This window comes from Pollicipes pollicipes, unplaced genomic scaffold, assembly GCF_011947565.3.
Source record: "Pollicipes pollicipes isolate AB1234 unplaced genomic scaffold, Ppol_2.1 Scaffold_4219;HRSCAF=4965_pilon_pilon_pilon, whole genome shotgun sequence".
In the NCBI taxonomy this organism is placed as follows: domain Eukaryota; kingdom Metazoa; phylum Arthropoda; class Thecostraca; order Pollicipedomorpha; family Pollicipedidae; genus Pollicipes; species Pollicipes pollicipes.
The window spans coordinates 3312733-3328552 of NW_023596448.1; the positions used below are offsets into that span (position 1 = coordinate 3312733).

The following is a 15820-nucleotide window of genomic DNA, read 5'->3' on the forward strand; positions in this document are numbered from 1 at the left end:
TGCCGTAGCTCTCCATTTATTTCGGCCGAGCTGTTTATAAGACCTCAGGTGGGTTAAAATGAACCCCCAACCGAGCGTCGCCACCACCCGTGCGCGTTACCCCAGCCTGCTGCAATGCGATCGCTGACTCAGAAACACATGGCAAAGTGGGCAGTAGTGACTGCGGAGTAATTATGGTTGCGAATAATTACCATCGCTAGTCACTTGGCTGTAATCTGCCTCATCCTTGGCTCCAAATCGCAGACGCCCAACTCAGAGCAGAAACACGGCACTGTTCAGAACTGTTTATTTTCCACTTTTGATAAAAAGCCTTCCAACGCGGATAAAACCATGGTGAACCCCCCAACCGAAGGAGGCCGCCGGGGGAGGGGAAGGGAGGGGGAAGGGAGAGGGTCGGCCCGCTCCGTCCGCGGCGGCCGACCGTCCAGGTCGGCCGCTCCTCCGCGAGGCGCCGACTCGGCGGCCCGCCGGCGGCAGGCGCGCGCCCGCCACGGGGCGTGCGCCCGGGCGAGAGACAACAACGGAGAACGGGCGCCGCGGCGGGGCGCGCAGCCGGGAGGGAACAGCCACAACAGGTGCCCCGCCCCTCGGAAACCGTCCGCCGGGGCGCGGGCGGCCGCCCGGCCCCGGCGGCTCCCACCGCGGCCGGGCCCGTGCGCACGCGCACAGCGCCCGGCCGCATCGCGCACACGCCGGCACCGCGGGGCACCACCGGAACAGGAATTTTAGAAACATACTTGCGGTATAAAATCTATCAGAATATGTATTCAACACAATGGCGGCAATGCTGCACAGTCGCCCCCGCCGCGCCACCGCCACCCTTCGGCCACCTGTCCAGATCCTGTTTCGCGTCATCCCGCCAGACGGCAGCACCTGTCCTTGCTCCCGACGCACTCGCCTATCGGCGGTCATTAAATTAAGGCCATCACACAAGATATAGGTGAGTGGGGGCCAGGAGCCGGCCGGCACCCGGCACGAGCGGCGCCTCGTCCCTGGCGACCACCGCCAATCGGAATAGCCGCTGTCCCTACGTCTCTCCCTCCATCACGCGCCGACCGAACCCGGCCGGCACATTGCCACTAAGTAACACAGTTCACTCGATTAACTTAAGCACTTTTCCTATGGCGATCGTTTTTCCTGAAACGGAGGAAAAGATGTTAGCCGGTTGGGAGATGGAGTCGAAGACGCTGCATTGTTGACATTGTCCATTGCAAATATGCCCGTTGAACTAGCATTGTTCCTATAAATGCGCTACATGGTTTAAGCTCTACGATAGCAGTCACGAAACATGATCGTGTTGACATATCTCTTAACTCCACGGTCAGCTGACAGCAGACACCGCGCCACAGAAAACAATCGGTTAAGCGCCAAAACACATGCTGAAACTACTCTCCGTATCCTCCGTGTTTCTCTCCGCTGCACTTGCGCTGGCAACGCGAAAGGCCCTCGGCCGCACCAAATGCTGCCATAAAGGCCAGACAACAGACGGCAACTGCGCCGCCAACAACACAGAGGCGGGCGCCCCGGACGCTGCCTTCGGCTGCGGCGCGGCGCTGCGCGACGCACCTTCGTCGCGTAGTGTGAACCGGCCCAGCTGGGGGAACTTTTTGAAGACCTCTAGGCAGATGGGTCCGCTGGACTCGAGCCGCATGATCACCACCTGGTCCTGCTTGACGAACCGCGGCCGGCTCTTCGACTTCTCGCCCGTCCGTTTGTCGATCATGCACAGCAGCGCCTGGCGGGCCGGTGAGGCGGCGGTCAGACGCGGCGGCGGCGGCACGCGGCCGGCACGCACACGCACCACACACGCGCACCCGAGGTCAGCAGGGGGCACGTGCCTCGTCCGGAGAGGCTCACAGTGCAGTCAGGTCACGCGGTGCGGGGGTCATCTGTGGGGTCGGACAGGGGTCACGGCACGTGCAAACAGAGCGGCCCGACGAGCAGCAGCAGGTCATAAACTGCGAGGTCAAGTTCGTAGGTCAGCAAGGGAAAATCATCACGATTGCGACGCTTGGGACCGACGGCGCTGCTGCATGGTTTGAGACTCGAGTCCGCTGCGTCCCCTGCACTACGAGACCCCTGCAGAGTCTGTCTTACTGGCAGACGGGGTCCACGAGCGTGCGAAGCGCGACGAAGGATCGGGAGGACCGGTGTGAATCCAATCATTCCGTGCCGGGGGAGCCCCACCAGTCACCGCTGGGTTACGAGATGCAGGGGGCGGCTGCGTTCATGGCTTGCGTCCACACGATCAGCATCAAATGCGGGGCCAACGACGGGACCGTGCAAGGCCACGGGCGTCCAAGACTAGCCCTGCGCCACAGGCTAACCGAAGTCAGGTGATGAAAGTCGACTGTGAGGAATGAGTGAGAAGAAGGGTTAGAAAGTCAGATGTGACGAATAACGTGAAAATAGATGTGACGTATAACGTAGAAGTCAAGTGAAAGTCGGGTGTGACAAGCAACAGGACGCTCATAGCTCGCACTACCCCAGCACTACACAAGACCACAGTGACAACACAACAGTCTTTCCCAAAGCCGCACCACACACACAAAACGTCAGCCATGCTGTCCAGCCGGACCCCAAGCGGGAGCACGACCCGCAAAGACAACCGGCGCCAGCGCGGCTGACCTTAACGGTGACCTCCTCGACGACCGTGTGCAGGTGGCAGATGGCCGAGTAGCCGGCGCAGATGATAGACTTGTGCTCCAGGATGGCCACCTGTGCGTCGAACACGCGGCCGGTCGGCACCGGCCGCGACGGGTCGCACAGCACGAAGCCCGACGAGATGTCGTTCTCGTCGACGCCCTTCAGCCGGATCTTGACGTTCTCGCCGCCGACCACCGACGTCACCTCCTCGTCGTCGGACCAGAGCGCGTCCGCCTGCACGGACATCTGCCGGACGAAGCGGGAGGCTCAGGTGCGGTCCGGCGGCCGACAGGGCGTGGCGTGCGGCGAGCTGTCTGGGCCGCCGGGTGAGTTTTTATAATTGTACGTGGTTTTGAAAGCAGTTTTAGTATGGAAAAAAACGAGGAAAGAGAGAGAGAGAGACGTGGTACAAGAGCACAACACTCCCAGGCTAATAAAAAGCTGCTATTCCACATTGTACAGCAATTTCTCACGCTTTCCACTCACACACCGACTTCGCAGGAACGAAACCCTCCAACTGCAGTTCAATCGAGGTAAGGTATGCAGGCCATTCGGACTGCACGACTATACGTCGCACAGCATGCTGCGGCAGCTACACAGGAGCTGGGAGCCAGGCTAATGCTAGCAAATTCTCGTCACACATGACGCGCGAACTTTGTCCCAACGCAGGCCTCATGACGGAGGCTCGCACCGGATTTGCGCGGTGCCGCATTTCTATCCGCGCGTCACTCGTCAACGCCGACCAGTCCGCCTGGGCGACGACAGCGGCCGTGTCTCCGCACAAGGCGAGAGCAGCGCAGAGACCGGCCGCGTCGCGGGAGCGGGCCCCCCCAGCCGGCCAGCGACCCGGATCAGGCCCGCACGCGGTGGCGCTGCGCCAGCTCAACGCCAGACCCGCCGCGACCGTGAGGCGCCGAGCGCTCCGGGCGCCACCGCCCAGACTAGAGCTTCCGTGTGTGGCCAGACCGGGCCGCCCGAAACTCGCCCAGCGGTCTTCCATCTAGCACGCCGCGCCGCGTTACGACACAGACAAGATTGACGCCGCCGCGTTCGGCCAGAGACGACACAATCAGCAGGGACCCGAAACGACGAAATTTTCACCCCCGGTCGTAAGCGCCCCGTTTACGAGCGGCCACGGAGTGACCGGCCACATCCCGGCCTCTGAGATCCACTCAACAACAACGAGAGCGCGTCCCGTTCGGACCCGCGCGCCCCTGCGATCTCCGCGCCTGTCACGGCCGCCAGCGGCCGGCCATCGCCACCCGCGAGCCCGCTCCGACGGACACTGGCCCCGCGCCTCCACTCACCCGGTTGGGCATGAGCAGCAGCGTCTGTCCCTTCTTGCAGGTGCCGCTCTCCACCTTGCCCAGCACGATGGTGCCCCGGTCGCTGTACTTGTCGACGATCGGCATCATGAACGGTCCCTCCGGGTTGTGCTGCATCGACGGCAGCGTGTCGATGTACGGGATGAACGCCGGCCCGCTGCCGACAGACCGGTGACGTTAGTGGTGTCCCTGCGGACGGGCCGGTGACGTCAGTGACGTCGCTGTCCACGGACCAGTGACGTTAGTGGTGTCCCTGCGGACGGACCGGTGACGTCAGTGGCGCCGCTGCGGACAGACCGGCCGGCCGATGCCAGGAGACGCCGCAGGGGGCGCAGGGAGCGCGGCGCAGCACGCGGGGGCCGACAGAAGGCCTACGGCAGGGGACGCGGCGCGCTAGAGGCACTCCGCAGCGGAGGGCTTGTGGTCAGCCCCCCAGACTAAGTGCACAAGCGGGTTGACACGGCGATGCTACAGCGGAAGACCATTTGCGCGTACCACTGACCTGTGCCAGGGGCAGAAGGCCGGTCCACGGGCTGCTTGAGGCCGGCTCCGGTCAGGCCCGAGCGCCAGAGCCGGCGGGGGCGCGCGCGCGCGTACCACTGACCTGTACCAGGGGCAGACGGCCCGGTCCACGGGCTGCTTGAGGCCGGCTCCGGTCAGGCCCGAACGCCAGAGCCGGCGGGGGCGCGCGCGCGCGTACCACTGACCTGTACCAGGGGCAGACGGCCCGGTCCACGGGCTGCTTGAAGCCGGCTCCGGTCAGGCCCGAACGCCAGAGCCGGCGGGGGCGCGCGCGCGCGCGCGTACCACTGACCCGTACCAGGGGCAGACGGCTGAGTCCACGGGCTGCTTGAGGCCGGCTCCGGTCAGGCCCGAGCGCCAGAGCCGGCGGGGGCGCGCGCGCGCGTACCACTGACCTGTACCAGGGGCAGACGGCCCGGTCCACGGGCTGCTTGAGGCCGGCTCCGGTCAGGCCCGAACGCCAGAGCCGGCGGGGGCGCGCGCGCGCGCGTACCACTGACCTGTACCAGGGGCAGACGGCCCGGTCCACGGGCTGCTTGAGGCCGGCTCCGGTCAGGCCCGAACGCCAGCCGGCGGGGGCGCGCGCGCGCGCGTACCACTGACCCGTACCAGGGGCAGACGGCTGAGTCCACGGGCTGCTTGAGGCCGGCTCCGGTCAGGCCCGAGCGCCAGAGCCGGCGGGGGCGCGCGCGCGCGTACCACTGACCTGTACCAGGGGCAGACGGCCGGGTCCACGGGCTGCTTGAGGCCGGCTCCGGTCAGGCCCGAGCATGGCATAATTGCCACGTCGGTCTTGGGGTTGAAGCCGCATTTCTTGAGGTACGGCATCAACTTGTCCCTACATTCGCTGTACCTGTGGCGGCATGACGGGTCTGTGTTAAGACACGGCGGGCCGACAATCGGACAGTGCAACTCAAAAATGAGGATGGCGGTGGCAGGACCCTGTGCTTTCGTTATGACGCCGCGTGTTCGTCACATGCGTAAAACATCACGTGAGGCCTATGTTGTACAAATTAAGGACAACCAAGTGCAAAAACGTTAAAAAAAAAACAAGCAAATGCCGCACCACACACCGTGCAACAAATGCCCCAGATGACTCGACAACACCCACCAGCGATACACCTCCCCTCTCAACATGCACAGATCGCTCTCCAGCCAGCCGCTGCCCGTGGGCGGGCGGCGCTGGAGCGATCTCCGCTCTCGCGACTCGTCAGCCGACCGACGAACGGACGAACGGACGGCGCCGGACAGACCACTCCGCGGACCGCGGACCGCGGACCGTGGACCGCGGACTGACCTCTGCTCGGACCACTGGACGGTAGGGTCGTCCATCTTGTTCACCAGCACCACCAGGTGCTTGACGCCGGCCGTCTTCACCAGCATGGCGTGCTCGCGGGTCTGCCCGCCCCGGTCGAAGCCCGTCTCGAACTCGCCCTTGCGCGCCGAGATTACCTGGCGGCGGCGGACGGCCGGTCAGGTCAGGTCAGGTCGCACCTGTGACCACGACGGTCCCGCCGCTCCGCCGGTGGCGCTGGCGTCGGCTGAGCGCGAGCACGCGGTCTCAAGCAGGCGGCACGGACGTGCGCGCTGATGGCACCGAGCGAAGGACCAACGCCGCCGGGTCTCAGCGCCGCGGTGTTCACAGACATAAATACAGGGTGTGCTGCGCAACTCTGCACAGCCCCATTATTGCCGGCGCGTAAGCTGGCAACCATGCGGGCGTGAATGACTCCATAGCGTGTGGTTATGGGAAGGGGTGACGGAGTGAGGGGCAGTACGTATTCCCACCAGCACGGGTCCTATGCCACAGACTGTTTTTATCATATGCCACATGCACTTCAAGCAGAGCTGTCCCAGTTCATCTCTCGACGTCATGCCCCAACCTCGCCCACAGCGTGGCCTACATCCCAGCGTGGTCCGCACTGCCCGGAGGTCCGCCCAGTTCCGCCGAACAGCCCACCCAGCAGCATGTCGGGACAGATCCTGGTGCGCCCACGCGACAATCACCGGGCGCGGTTCTAGCGCCCGGACATCCGCCACCGCCGCCGCCCGGCCGCGGAACTGCTCCACCGCTGCGGCGTGACCGTCCCGGTTCCCCGAACGGCGCGCCGCCGCCGCCGGCCTGCCCGACTCCGCAGGCGCGCGCCTCTCCGGCGAGCCGACGCCGTCGTCGAGAGCGCGGCCCGACGGAGCCACAGCCAGCGATGCCGGCCGGCGGCGGCGGCGGCGGCGCAGCGCACCATACATGATATCCGTGTCCGCCCCAGTCTTGTTCGAGGCCTCGCACAGAACGGCGCCGCCGGTACGCCGCCGACGCGTCACACACGCCGCGACGACACATCAGCCGCTGTAAAGCGACGTGAGGCGACGCGTCTCGGTGATCGATAGGGTCCGACGACTGATGGCGCAAGCACGCGCAAGTACATCACGTTCAAGACGCGTCAGTGCGGACGGAACACCGGTCTGGGCTGTCGGTCCTATTCGTGACGTTACGACTCACGCCGCTGCCGCACACGGTGACCGCACTCCACACCGGCTAACACCACTCACGGACGCGTCAGCACGCTGCCGCCCTGAAGCGCCAGCGCCACGCCGCGGGGCGCGACGGTCTCACCAGGACGGCCAGGTCGGCCTGCGAGGCGCCGCCGATCATGTTGGGCACGAAGCTCTTGTGGCCGGGTGCGTCCAGGATGGTGAAGTGCTTCTTGTCGGTCTCGAAGTACGCTCGCCCCACCTCTACCGTCTTGCCTTTGTCGCGCTCTGGCGGCAAAAACAGGCGGCCGATGAGCGATGGCGGCGGGGTGTGAGCGGCCGCGCCGCCTCGGCCAGCCGCTGGAGGCCCGGTGGGAGCGCTCCGGGAGCCGCACACGCCTCCGGCCGGCAGGCACACGGTCGCCTCACGTGAACACGCGGTCATGATAAGCCAGCAGCGTGCTGCGAGCGTCGCGGCCGGTCGTGTGGACGGCCTGCCACAGAGGGTGACCGGCAGCCGCCCCCCCCCCCCTTCGCGCCGACACCCCGGGGCGGCACGGACGGCGTGCTGATCCGCGCCCGCGCCGAGCGCTCGCGTCGCCACCGGCTGTCACCGTACACAGCAGGCCCGGCACCACGGCCCCGAGTCTGCCGTCGTCGCCCACCTGACATACCGATGGCGGGCGCCCGGCCGAGCCGGCAGGTCCCCCTGCACCCCCCCCCCCCCCCCCCCCCCGAAGCCCGGCGGCGCACCACTGACCTTCCAGGTTGGTGTCGAGCGCCCAGCTGAGATACCAGGTCTCCCTGTTCTTCTCCTTGGCCTCCTTCTCGTACTTCTCCAGGGTCCGCTTATCCACCATGCCGGTGAGGTACATGATCTGTCCGCCGATGGTCGACTTGCCCGCGTCTGGCAGCGACAGGTCACCAGACGGTCCGGTCACCGGACGCTCGGACGCTCGGACGCACGGGGTGTAACGGGCGGCGCGCGGTCACAACAGACACACGTCTGCCGCGTCCAGCCAGGGGCCGTGGCATGCATGGCAATTGGTCACTACCGACGGTATGCTACGACCACGGAAGGCCGGTGCCAGAATGGCGCCTACGTCGGCCGCGGAGACGCCTGATAACTAATACGGTCATGCAAAGTGCATAGAAATACGTTTGGGAACAGAATGTGCTAGACCCTATCACAGAACGGGAGGAAACAACACAAGGAAAAGGGCAGTTCATGGTAATATGTGAGGTACAATAATATGTAATGTCCCGCGGCAACATGAATAAAAAAAAACAACACTAAGAGACTTGCCTACAACAGGGAAAAGCGCATGAACACTATCCCCAGCTGCGATACAAACCGTCCATACGGCTGCATTCTCAATAACGCCCGAAACCGTGCGCCCAATGTCAACATGGGTGGCCGCTGTCCCCCGGCCGGCCCGCCGCAGCGTTCTCATTCACCGGTGGGCGGTATTCCTGGACTACTCGCTGCCGAGTGCCGTCCCGCACCGTCCGACAAACATGTCGCCATCTGCATAGTGGGTGACACACCCCCGCCGCTGCCGCCCACGGCCGCGCCGCCGCTGACGGCGCCGGCCTGCGGTCTGACCCCCCCCCTCCCGCCGACGGCTCGGGCGACGCAGCCGCCAGCGTTCTGCCACTTGTGAAAAGGGATGCCGCCGAAGGGAACTGCCAACGCGCATCCAAGATAGACGGATTACGATCAACATAAGGCTACTTGTCACGTCTACGTATATAAATTAAATAACGGCAATCGGTCATAGAATGTGAAAGTAACATCCGACAAGCAGCTACAGTCCGAGACCAATACCATAACGTCCAGGGGCTCCGCCATACTTTAAAACTGCCATTTAGTACAACAATAAACCCCGTCACGCCATGGACTTTACGACCTCAACCTATTTCCCACAGAGTGAAGATAAATGGTACCCAGCGTAGAGAGCACGAAACGCGGATGAGTGTCCATAAAAAAGGCGCGGCTGTGTTACAGCAGAAAAGTGAATTCACTGATACAAAAAAAATCACAAAACATGATTTAAAAAGGCATGCATGTACACATTCCGCATTTTCATCCCGGAAGCCCAACACCTCTGTTCACAGAGCTATCCACGCTGAAATGTTGATGGTTTGGCCCGGCGGGCTGGCACTGACCGACGTGTCCGATGAAGACCATGTTGACGTGCTCCTTGGTGCTCTCGCGCTCCGACGGCTGCCGCACCTTCTTCTTGCGCGGCTTCAGCTCCTTGGACTCGCTGCCGTCGTCCTCGTCCTCGTCCTCGGCCTCATCCTCCTCGTTTGGCGTCACTGGCGGCGGAGGGCGCGTTAGGGGTGTCGGGCGCGTGGCGGCGGCAGCGGCCGCAGTGGGGCCGGCTCCGGGCGCGGCCTCGCCGACCGAAGTGGCTCGGCCAGCGCCGGTGTCGGCACGGCCCGGACCGGGTCAGCGGCGGGCACACCGAGGCCAGAGCTCCGCGCGCTCACCGCGCATCGGCAGCGTCTCCTCGCGGTCTGCCTCCTCCACCAGCGACAGGCGCGCACGCGGCAGAGGAGAGGTCGGTGGCGCCGCCGATCAGACCCAACCCGCCGGACACTGGCACCGGCTGGCGGTGACGACGCCCGACGGACTGCGACTGGTGTCGCCGGGCGGCTCCGCGCTCCTCCCGCGCCGCCGTCGCCTCCCCTCCAGACCGCCGGCCAGACCCGGGCGGAAGCAGTCGCAGATTGGTCCCGGCTGATTGGACGATCGGCCCCTGCGATAGCGTGCCGCCGCGCCCGGGGAACGGCAGCGTACGCGGGAGGACGACGTGCCGAGTCGTCCAGCCTGGCTGCGCCCATCGGCCGGGGGATGACGCGGGCTGCATCCGCGGGGCGTGCGAGCGCAATACACAGCACCAGAGAACTCAGAAGAGCGACTCGACGGGCAAACGCACAGAACATCACGCCTTTTGCAGATGCCAGAAATGTCGGCCCGGAGGATATAACTGCCACGGCTTAAGACGAGTCAGCTTCCTGGCAAAACATCCGCTACGTGGCAGTTCAATCGGCGCCGCACGAACGCTCTGGCGGGAAGTGAAAAGAACGGCGCCACCGTATTTCGCCTGGGAGTTTCATCGCTGAATGAATTCGGGAGCAGACGTCGAGTCGGCACAACAGCATTAATTAACTTTAGAGTTCATCCTCATAAACAAGCAAGGCAGGCGGGATGTCAAGTCGTAAAAAAATCTGGCAAATAACGGTAGAGAAGCAGAGGCAGATAAGAAACGAGCGGAAAGTCACACAAAGTGAGAGGGTCAACAAAAGGGAAAGATACCACGGAGAAACACAATTCACATAAAAAAATGGAGACAAGAGGTAAGATTGGCAGCAGTAAAAATAGAGGGTATACAAAAGATGAGAGGGAAAAAAAGGATAAAAAGAAAGTGGAAATGGGACTTGAAAGGGGACACGACATAGACGAGAGCGAACAGAGAACACATGTAAAGCGGTAAACAGACAGACAATGCACGTAGCTGAGTGAGCGGCAGCGAAACAGGTGAGACAGACGCAGGATGAGACGAGAGACATATCCAAACCAAGGCAACACATGGACAGCCCAGTGAACACGCACAACTACAGCGCTGCAGCCGTGAGCTCCGACGGACACCAGCCCCAGCGCTGGAGCCGCGTGATCCGGCGGGCTCCAGCTCCAGCGCCGGAGGCCGGGCGGGCACCGTAGGCGGTCTCCAGCTCCAGCGCTGGAGCCGTGTGATCCGGCGGGCTCCAGCTCCAGCGCCGGAGCCGTGTGATGCGGCGGGCCCAACCCCAGCGCTGGAGCCGCGTGATCCAGCGGGCCCAGCTCCAGCGCTGGAGCCATGTGCTCCGGCGGGCTCCAGCTCCAGCGCCGGAGGCCGGCCGCCACAGGCGAGCCGAAGCGGGCGCCACTGACCGGCCTCGGACGTGCTGTCGGCCGTCTCCTCCCAGTTGTCAACGGTGGCGTCGGCGGCGCCGGCCGAGTGCTTGCCGCTCGTGTCGTCGCCGGGTGTGGTGGCCGACGAGTTGGTGGACGAGGCGGGACGCGGCCCGTCCTCCGGCGGCGGCGGGTCTGCCGGCAGCGCGACCGGATGGTGAGCGGCGCCGGCGCCGCGCGCCACCACGCGCACTCAACTGGGAGGGAACCCGCGCGGCGCGGACACGGTTGGCGGGGGCCTAGCCAGGCAGCGGCGCTGTGAACGCCTGCTGCCTGCTGCTGGTGGCCAGGGACATGGCACAGTACATGGAAGCACTGTGTGAGCACACGGGTGACAGGCTCCCGTCCATGACAGCACTGCTCGGACAGGGAGATGAGCGCATGGCGTGTGGGGGCCTGTACAATCAGGTGACTGTTGTGGGCAGCTCGATGCGGGGTGACACGCGTGATGGCCATCACAGGGTGGCACGGCCTGGCCAACCTGCCATCCGGCAGTGTTAGCGTCATTTGGCTCTTGCCGTGGCTGGTGGTTTTAGTCTGCTTAGTAAATGTGGGACAATAAAGGATAGACGTGGTATTTTAAGTGTCTGTGGAAGAATAGCATTATGGTAAATGGTCTCACAGCAACTTTGTTTGACCTGACGGATTGCCAAACTATGCCAATACCAATGCTAAGCAGAGTTAGCATTCATGTTGGGCAACTTCTAAATCATGTCATGAAGGCTGCTGGAATGTAATGACCAGCACTGCCAGACAGCTACTTTGCATCATGCAATTTGCATTTGTCCGTCCCGGTGGCTCAGTTGGTTAGAGCGCCTGCCTCCCGATTCACCCACCCATGGCGGGGTGGGTTCGAGTCGCTTTAGGCGCTCCCTATTTGCCCTTGACAGGTATGGCCTGCAGCCGGTGGCAGCGGTCGCGCTAAAGGTCAGTTGACGCCAGCGAAGCAGGACGGACCGTGCCGAGCATTGCGGCACGTTAAGCTTTCGCCGCTACATTCTGCCGTTGCCTGGAATTGCGCGATCGGATGGTAGGAGGTCAGGGCTCACACAACAAGCACTACTTAGCGTGAGCACTGATCCCAGAAATCCATCCAAAGGGTTCACAGCAAATTTATCAAAAATACATAAAATAAAAATATCATCACTAACCAAAGCAATTTATGGCCAAGCTAGATGCATTCGTGTCCATATGGACACAGTTATCAACCATCATACACTCCAAAATGGGGCTGAGATCACCAGCCGTGAGCATTGTGTTGGACAAAGTTGACCTAAATGACACTTGCCCTAAGAACGCCAAGAACTCGTACATTCTCGTATTTAATGTTATTTCACTGAATGGAGGATAACTAGCATTCAACATTGCCACACTACTATAACACAGTAACATACAGCAAAATAATGGCAGCTTCACAATCCTATTTAGTAGGATCAGCACATTGTTACAAGCAAATTTATGGCAGCATGGTAACAGTGCAATCCTTCAGCTTACAAATGAAAAGCAATGTGATGTAACACTATCCACCTTATGCAGATGGGCTCATCAATGCTGCAGTACCCCAGAGGAAAACACATTGGCACACTGTCCATGTAAGTATTTTTGTGCATGCATGACATTGGTCTTTCTATTACAAAAACTGAAAATCAACAGGAGCTTTCAGTGAAGAATATCAGACAACTTACAGGCACCCACAGTCCATACACACACAGGCTTATGAAGATCAGTACAGATGCACAACTACAGGTGTAATTGTTTGCAACTCCAGCCTGGCATGGTGATCCATAATACCCACAAGCATGGCATCTTACCATTAATATTTCAGACCACCATACATAAAATACTGAACATTTCTCCCATTCTCTAAGCATCCCCTTGTTGTGATTGACTGAGTTTGAAGGGCAGATGAACCATGGGGCACCTTTGTGCCCCTGCTTCTCTTTGTGGTGCAAAGTATACTTATATGGTAGCAAGACTGAGTGCAGTGGAATTATTCTATCCCAGCTTAAACAAAAAGGTTTGGTCAAAAAATCCAGCTGTGAGATTGACATGTAAAGGTAAAAGCAAATTCTTCATTGTATTATATTTCTGTAATATAACATAAGGATTAAAACACTGCATAACAACCTGACTTCAATACTGACAGTCCAACCTAAATTCACAGAGCCCAGCACCTAGCTTCAAACAGACTCAAACAAGAATTAGGCCTGGCCAGCATAACCTTGTTTAAGGCCTTTTAAGGCCTTTTCTAGATTCTGCACCACACCTTTGAACATCCTGTGCGAAGAAGATGCTATGATGCATCAGAGTCATATAGTTAGTCCTTGCTCCAAGCCACCCTGTTATGGAATGCTATGTCCATAATGTAAAACCTTAGGTGGGAAGACCACATCAAAATCCCATTACAGCACCCAGCCTGCCAATTATGGCAGATTTTCATAACATCTTGTTGGGGCAGGGTTGGGGCGGAGAACAATATTTGGGTCATGCCCTGGAAATCAGTAGGTAGGAAGTCTTAACTTGGGACTGCTCACATTATTGAAGCACTGTACCTAAAGGCACACACTCAACCAGGGTACGGACAGTGGAACCATAACATGCACTGCCAGGTGTAAAATATAAAGAAGAGCAGCAACTCATCAAAGCATGGAAACCCAACAATGAAGTATCATTGGTCTTGAGTGTGTGTTAGTTGTCTCCATAAATGCCATATTATCCTGTCCAGTCATTCACACAGATGCTCACACAGCACCTGTAGCCAAAGATCCACCAATGAGATTCCAGCACCACAACAAAAAAGTGGTGAGCATGTGAAAGCTTCCTGCTTGCACCAGCCTCTGCTGCTTGTTCTTGACAGGTGAACCAGCTGCACACAACAGCGCACCAGATACAGGCAGAGTGGTGGTTCCAAAGCCATTATTGTTTTATGTTATTAAATGCTCCACATATTTGTATGCATTATTTGTATCATACAAAAAATGTCATCAAAAGTGCAAGTTTGATAAAATTCAGTGTGATTTGGACCTGTCTTGAACATCACAGAAGGTGCAACATTTGTCAGCAGATGCAAATTAGATTGAACCAGACCAGCCACAAGCATCATGTTGAATTTCTCTAGGTTATGTATTATACATCAAGCCATTGCACCAAGCCATTTGAAGAAACCCTCCAGTATATATATATATATATATATATATATATATATATATATATATAAACAACACTCAGTCAAAACTTTAAAGGAATGTTTCATGTTTGAAGACACTGAAGCCAGCATAATAAATCATTTAACATGCTCACTTATATAAATATTACATTTAAGAAAAAAGCACTGATAGACAATGCAATACCTGTTGACTACATACAATTCTCAGTAAGGCATTGCTTGATTATCATTATATCTTGCACAATATTGAAAACCAATTGACTGGCATATCTAGAAATGGTTTCCTAATATCAGAAATAATGACTTGACAATGGTATTTTTCCTGGCTTTTATTGTCATGTGGCCAGTGGAATTGCAGGATTTGAATAACATCAACATGGTGTCATGAGTGCCTGTGACCTTGAAATAGTCTCCCAAACCCCAGACATCTTTGCTGACATAGAGCTCAGAAACTAGACAGACTTCTCTCTTCAGAATGGCAGAACCATTAGCTTCACCCAATGATCATGATGGCCATTTCAGTGCAAAGCCCATGGAAATGTAGAACACTCACTTTGATACCTTGATCTTCTTGTTATTTTTTTACTAACCAGAAGTTACCTTATCACTTCAAAGGCAGCATTTCACTTTTGAACTATTCTAAATCAACCACTAAGTTCATCCACATAGTCCTATAAGCATCTTGTTATCATCCACATGAAACAGCCAAACAGCATGGCAGGAGCTCAGTGGACCACATTCCTGAATTTGTCATATGTTATCAAATCTTGACAGCACGGTGATGCACAAACGGAACTATGCCATTGCCTAATTTTGACCTCAACTGCATGCCTGCGTGCCTGTGCAGGACAAGGTAGCTATCAGTGCCTTGATACTTATTTACAACAATGATACACCCCAATATCTGGGTTCTGGGTCATGACAAGGCATGAAGCCTATCAGGCAGTCTACTGAGTGAATGCCTGGGAGCATCTGAGGCATCCCCATGCATGCGAAGTTTGAATGGCTAAAAGATGGCAGTGAGTTTGGCTTGCGGACTATTTCACCATTCATAAGACATTTGGGGTTAAACAGGAAGAAAAGGGCATCAGGCGAGACAAAGGCCTGGAAACAAAGCATATGTTATTGGCATACTTACCCGGCGCCGCAGGGGTGGCCCATGATGGTACAAATTCCGCTGCGTTCACATTGAGCCTCGACAGACTCTGCTCGAGTTCTGATCCTGATTGCTCCATTTTCAAATCCGCAGATGCTCGAGTTTCCACCCGATTTCAACAACTGAGCACGCACTTAATTAAATAATCGTGGAACAAGAAACAACGAATAATATCCCCCGCTCCCACAGCGCCACGTTTGCCCCGATAACCGGAAACAACCTATCCGTGTTGTCAGCTATCTAGTATCAAATATTTAGATGTGAAAGCTTATATTTTTAAAATGTGATAACTGTTTTTTAAAAATACAAAAAACGCACAAAATCCAGGCATTGAAATAAAACTCTTCAATTTACCACATTTTGGCTGTCCTTTAAAGATGAATTGTATTACATAGTTTATATATGCTAAAATATACTAGATCAGTAATGAGGTGCGTCGACCGCAAAGGTGGGACTGGGCTGCGAAATAAAACACCCTCAAATTGTAGCCTAAATGCGTCGGATAAGCTGGCCTATAAGGATGTAATCAAGCCGGTCCTGGGGGCCGTAATGCCTTGAAAGTCTGGGGAAGG

General features: G+C 58.2%; 1 protein-coding gene across 1 annotated transcript; it reads right to left on the reverse strand.

Moving 5' to 3' along the window:
• Positions 1–745: 745 nt before the first annotated feature.
• Positions 746–15469, reverse strand: eRF3 (eukaryotic translation release factor 3). Its single transcript, XM_037218180.1, has 11 exons — positions 15231–15469; positions 10906–11061; positions 9135–9287; positions 7726–7872; positions 7108–7253; positions 5791–5945; positions 5200–5346; positions 3954–4128; positions 2629–2892; positions 1567–1735; positions 746–1137 (listed from the first exon to the last, which is right to left on the reverse strand). Exons 1-11 carry the CDS (start codon positions 15325–15327, stop codon positions 1094–1096), a joined length of 1653 nt encoding a protein of 550 aa, XP_037074075.1. The 5' UTR covers positions 15328–15469; the 3' UTR covers positions 746–1093.
• Between the last annotated feature and the right edge of the window lie 351 nt (positions 15470–15820).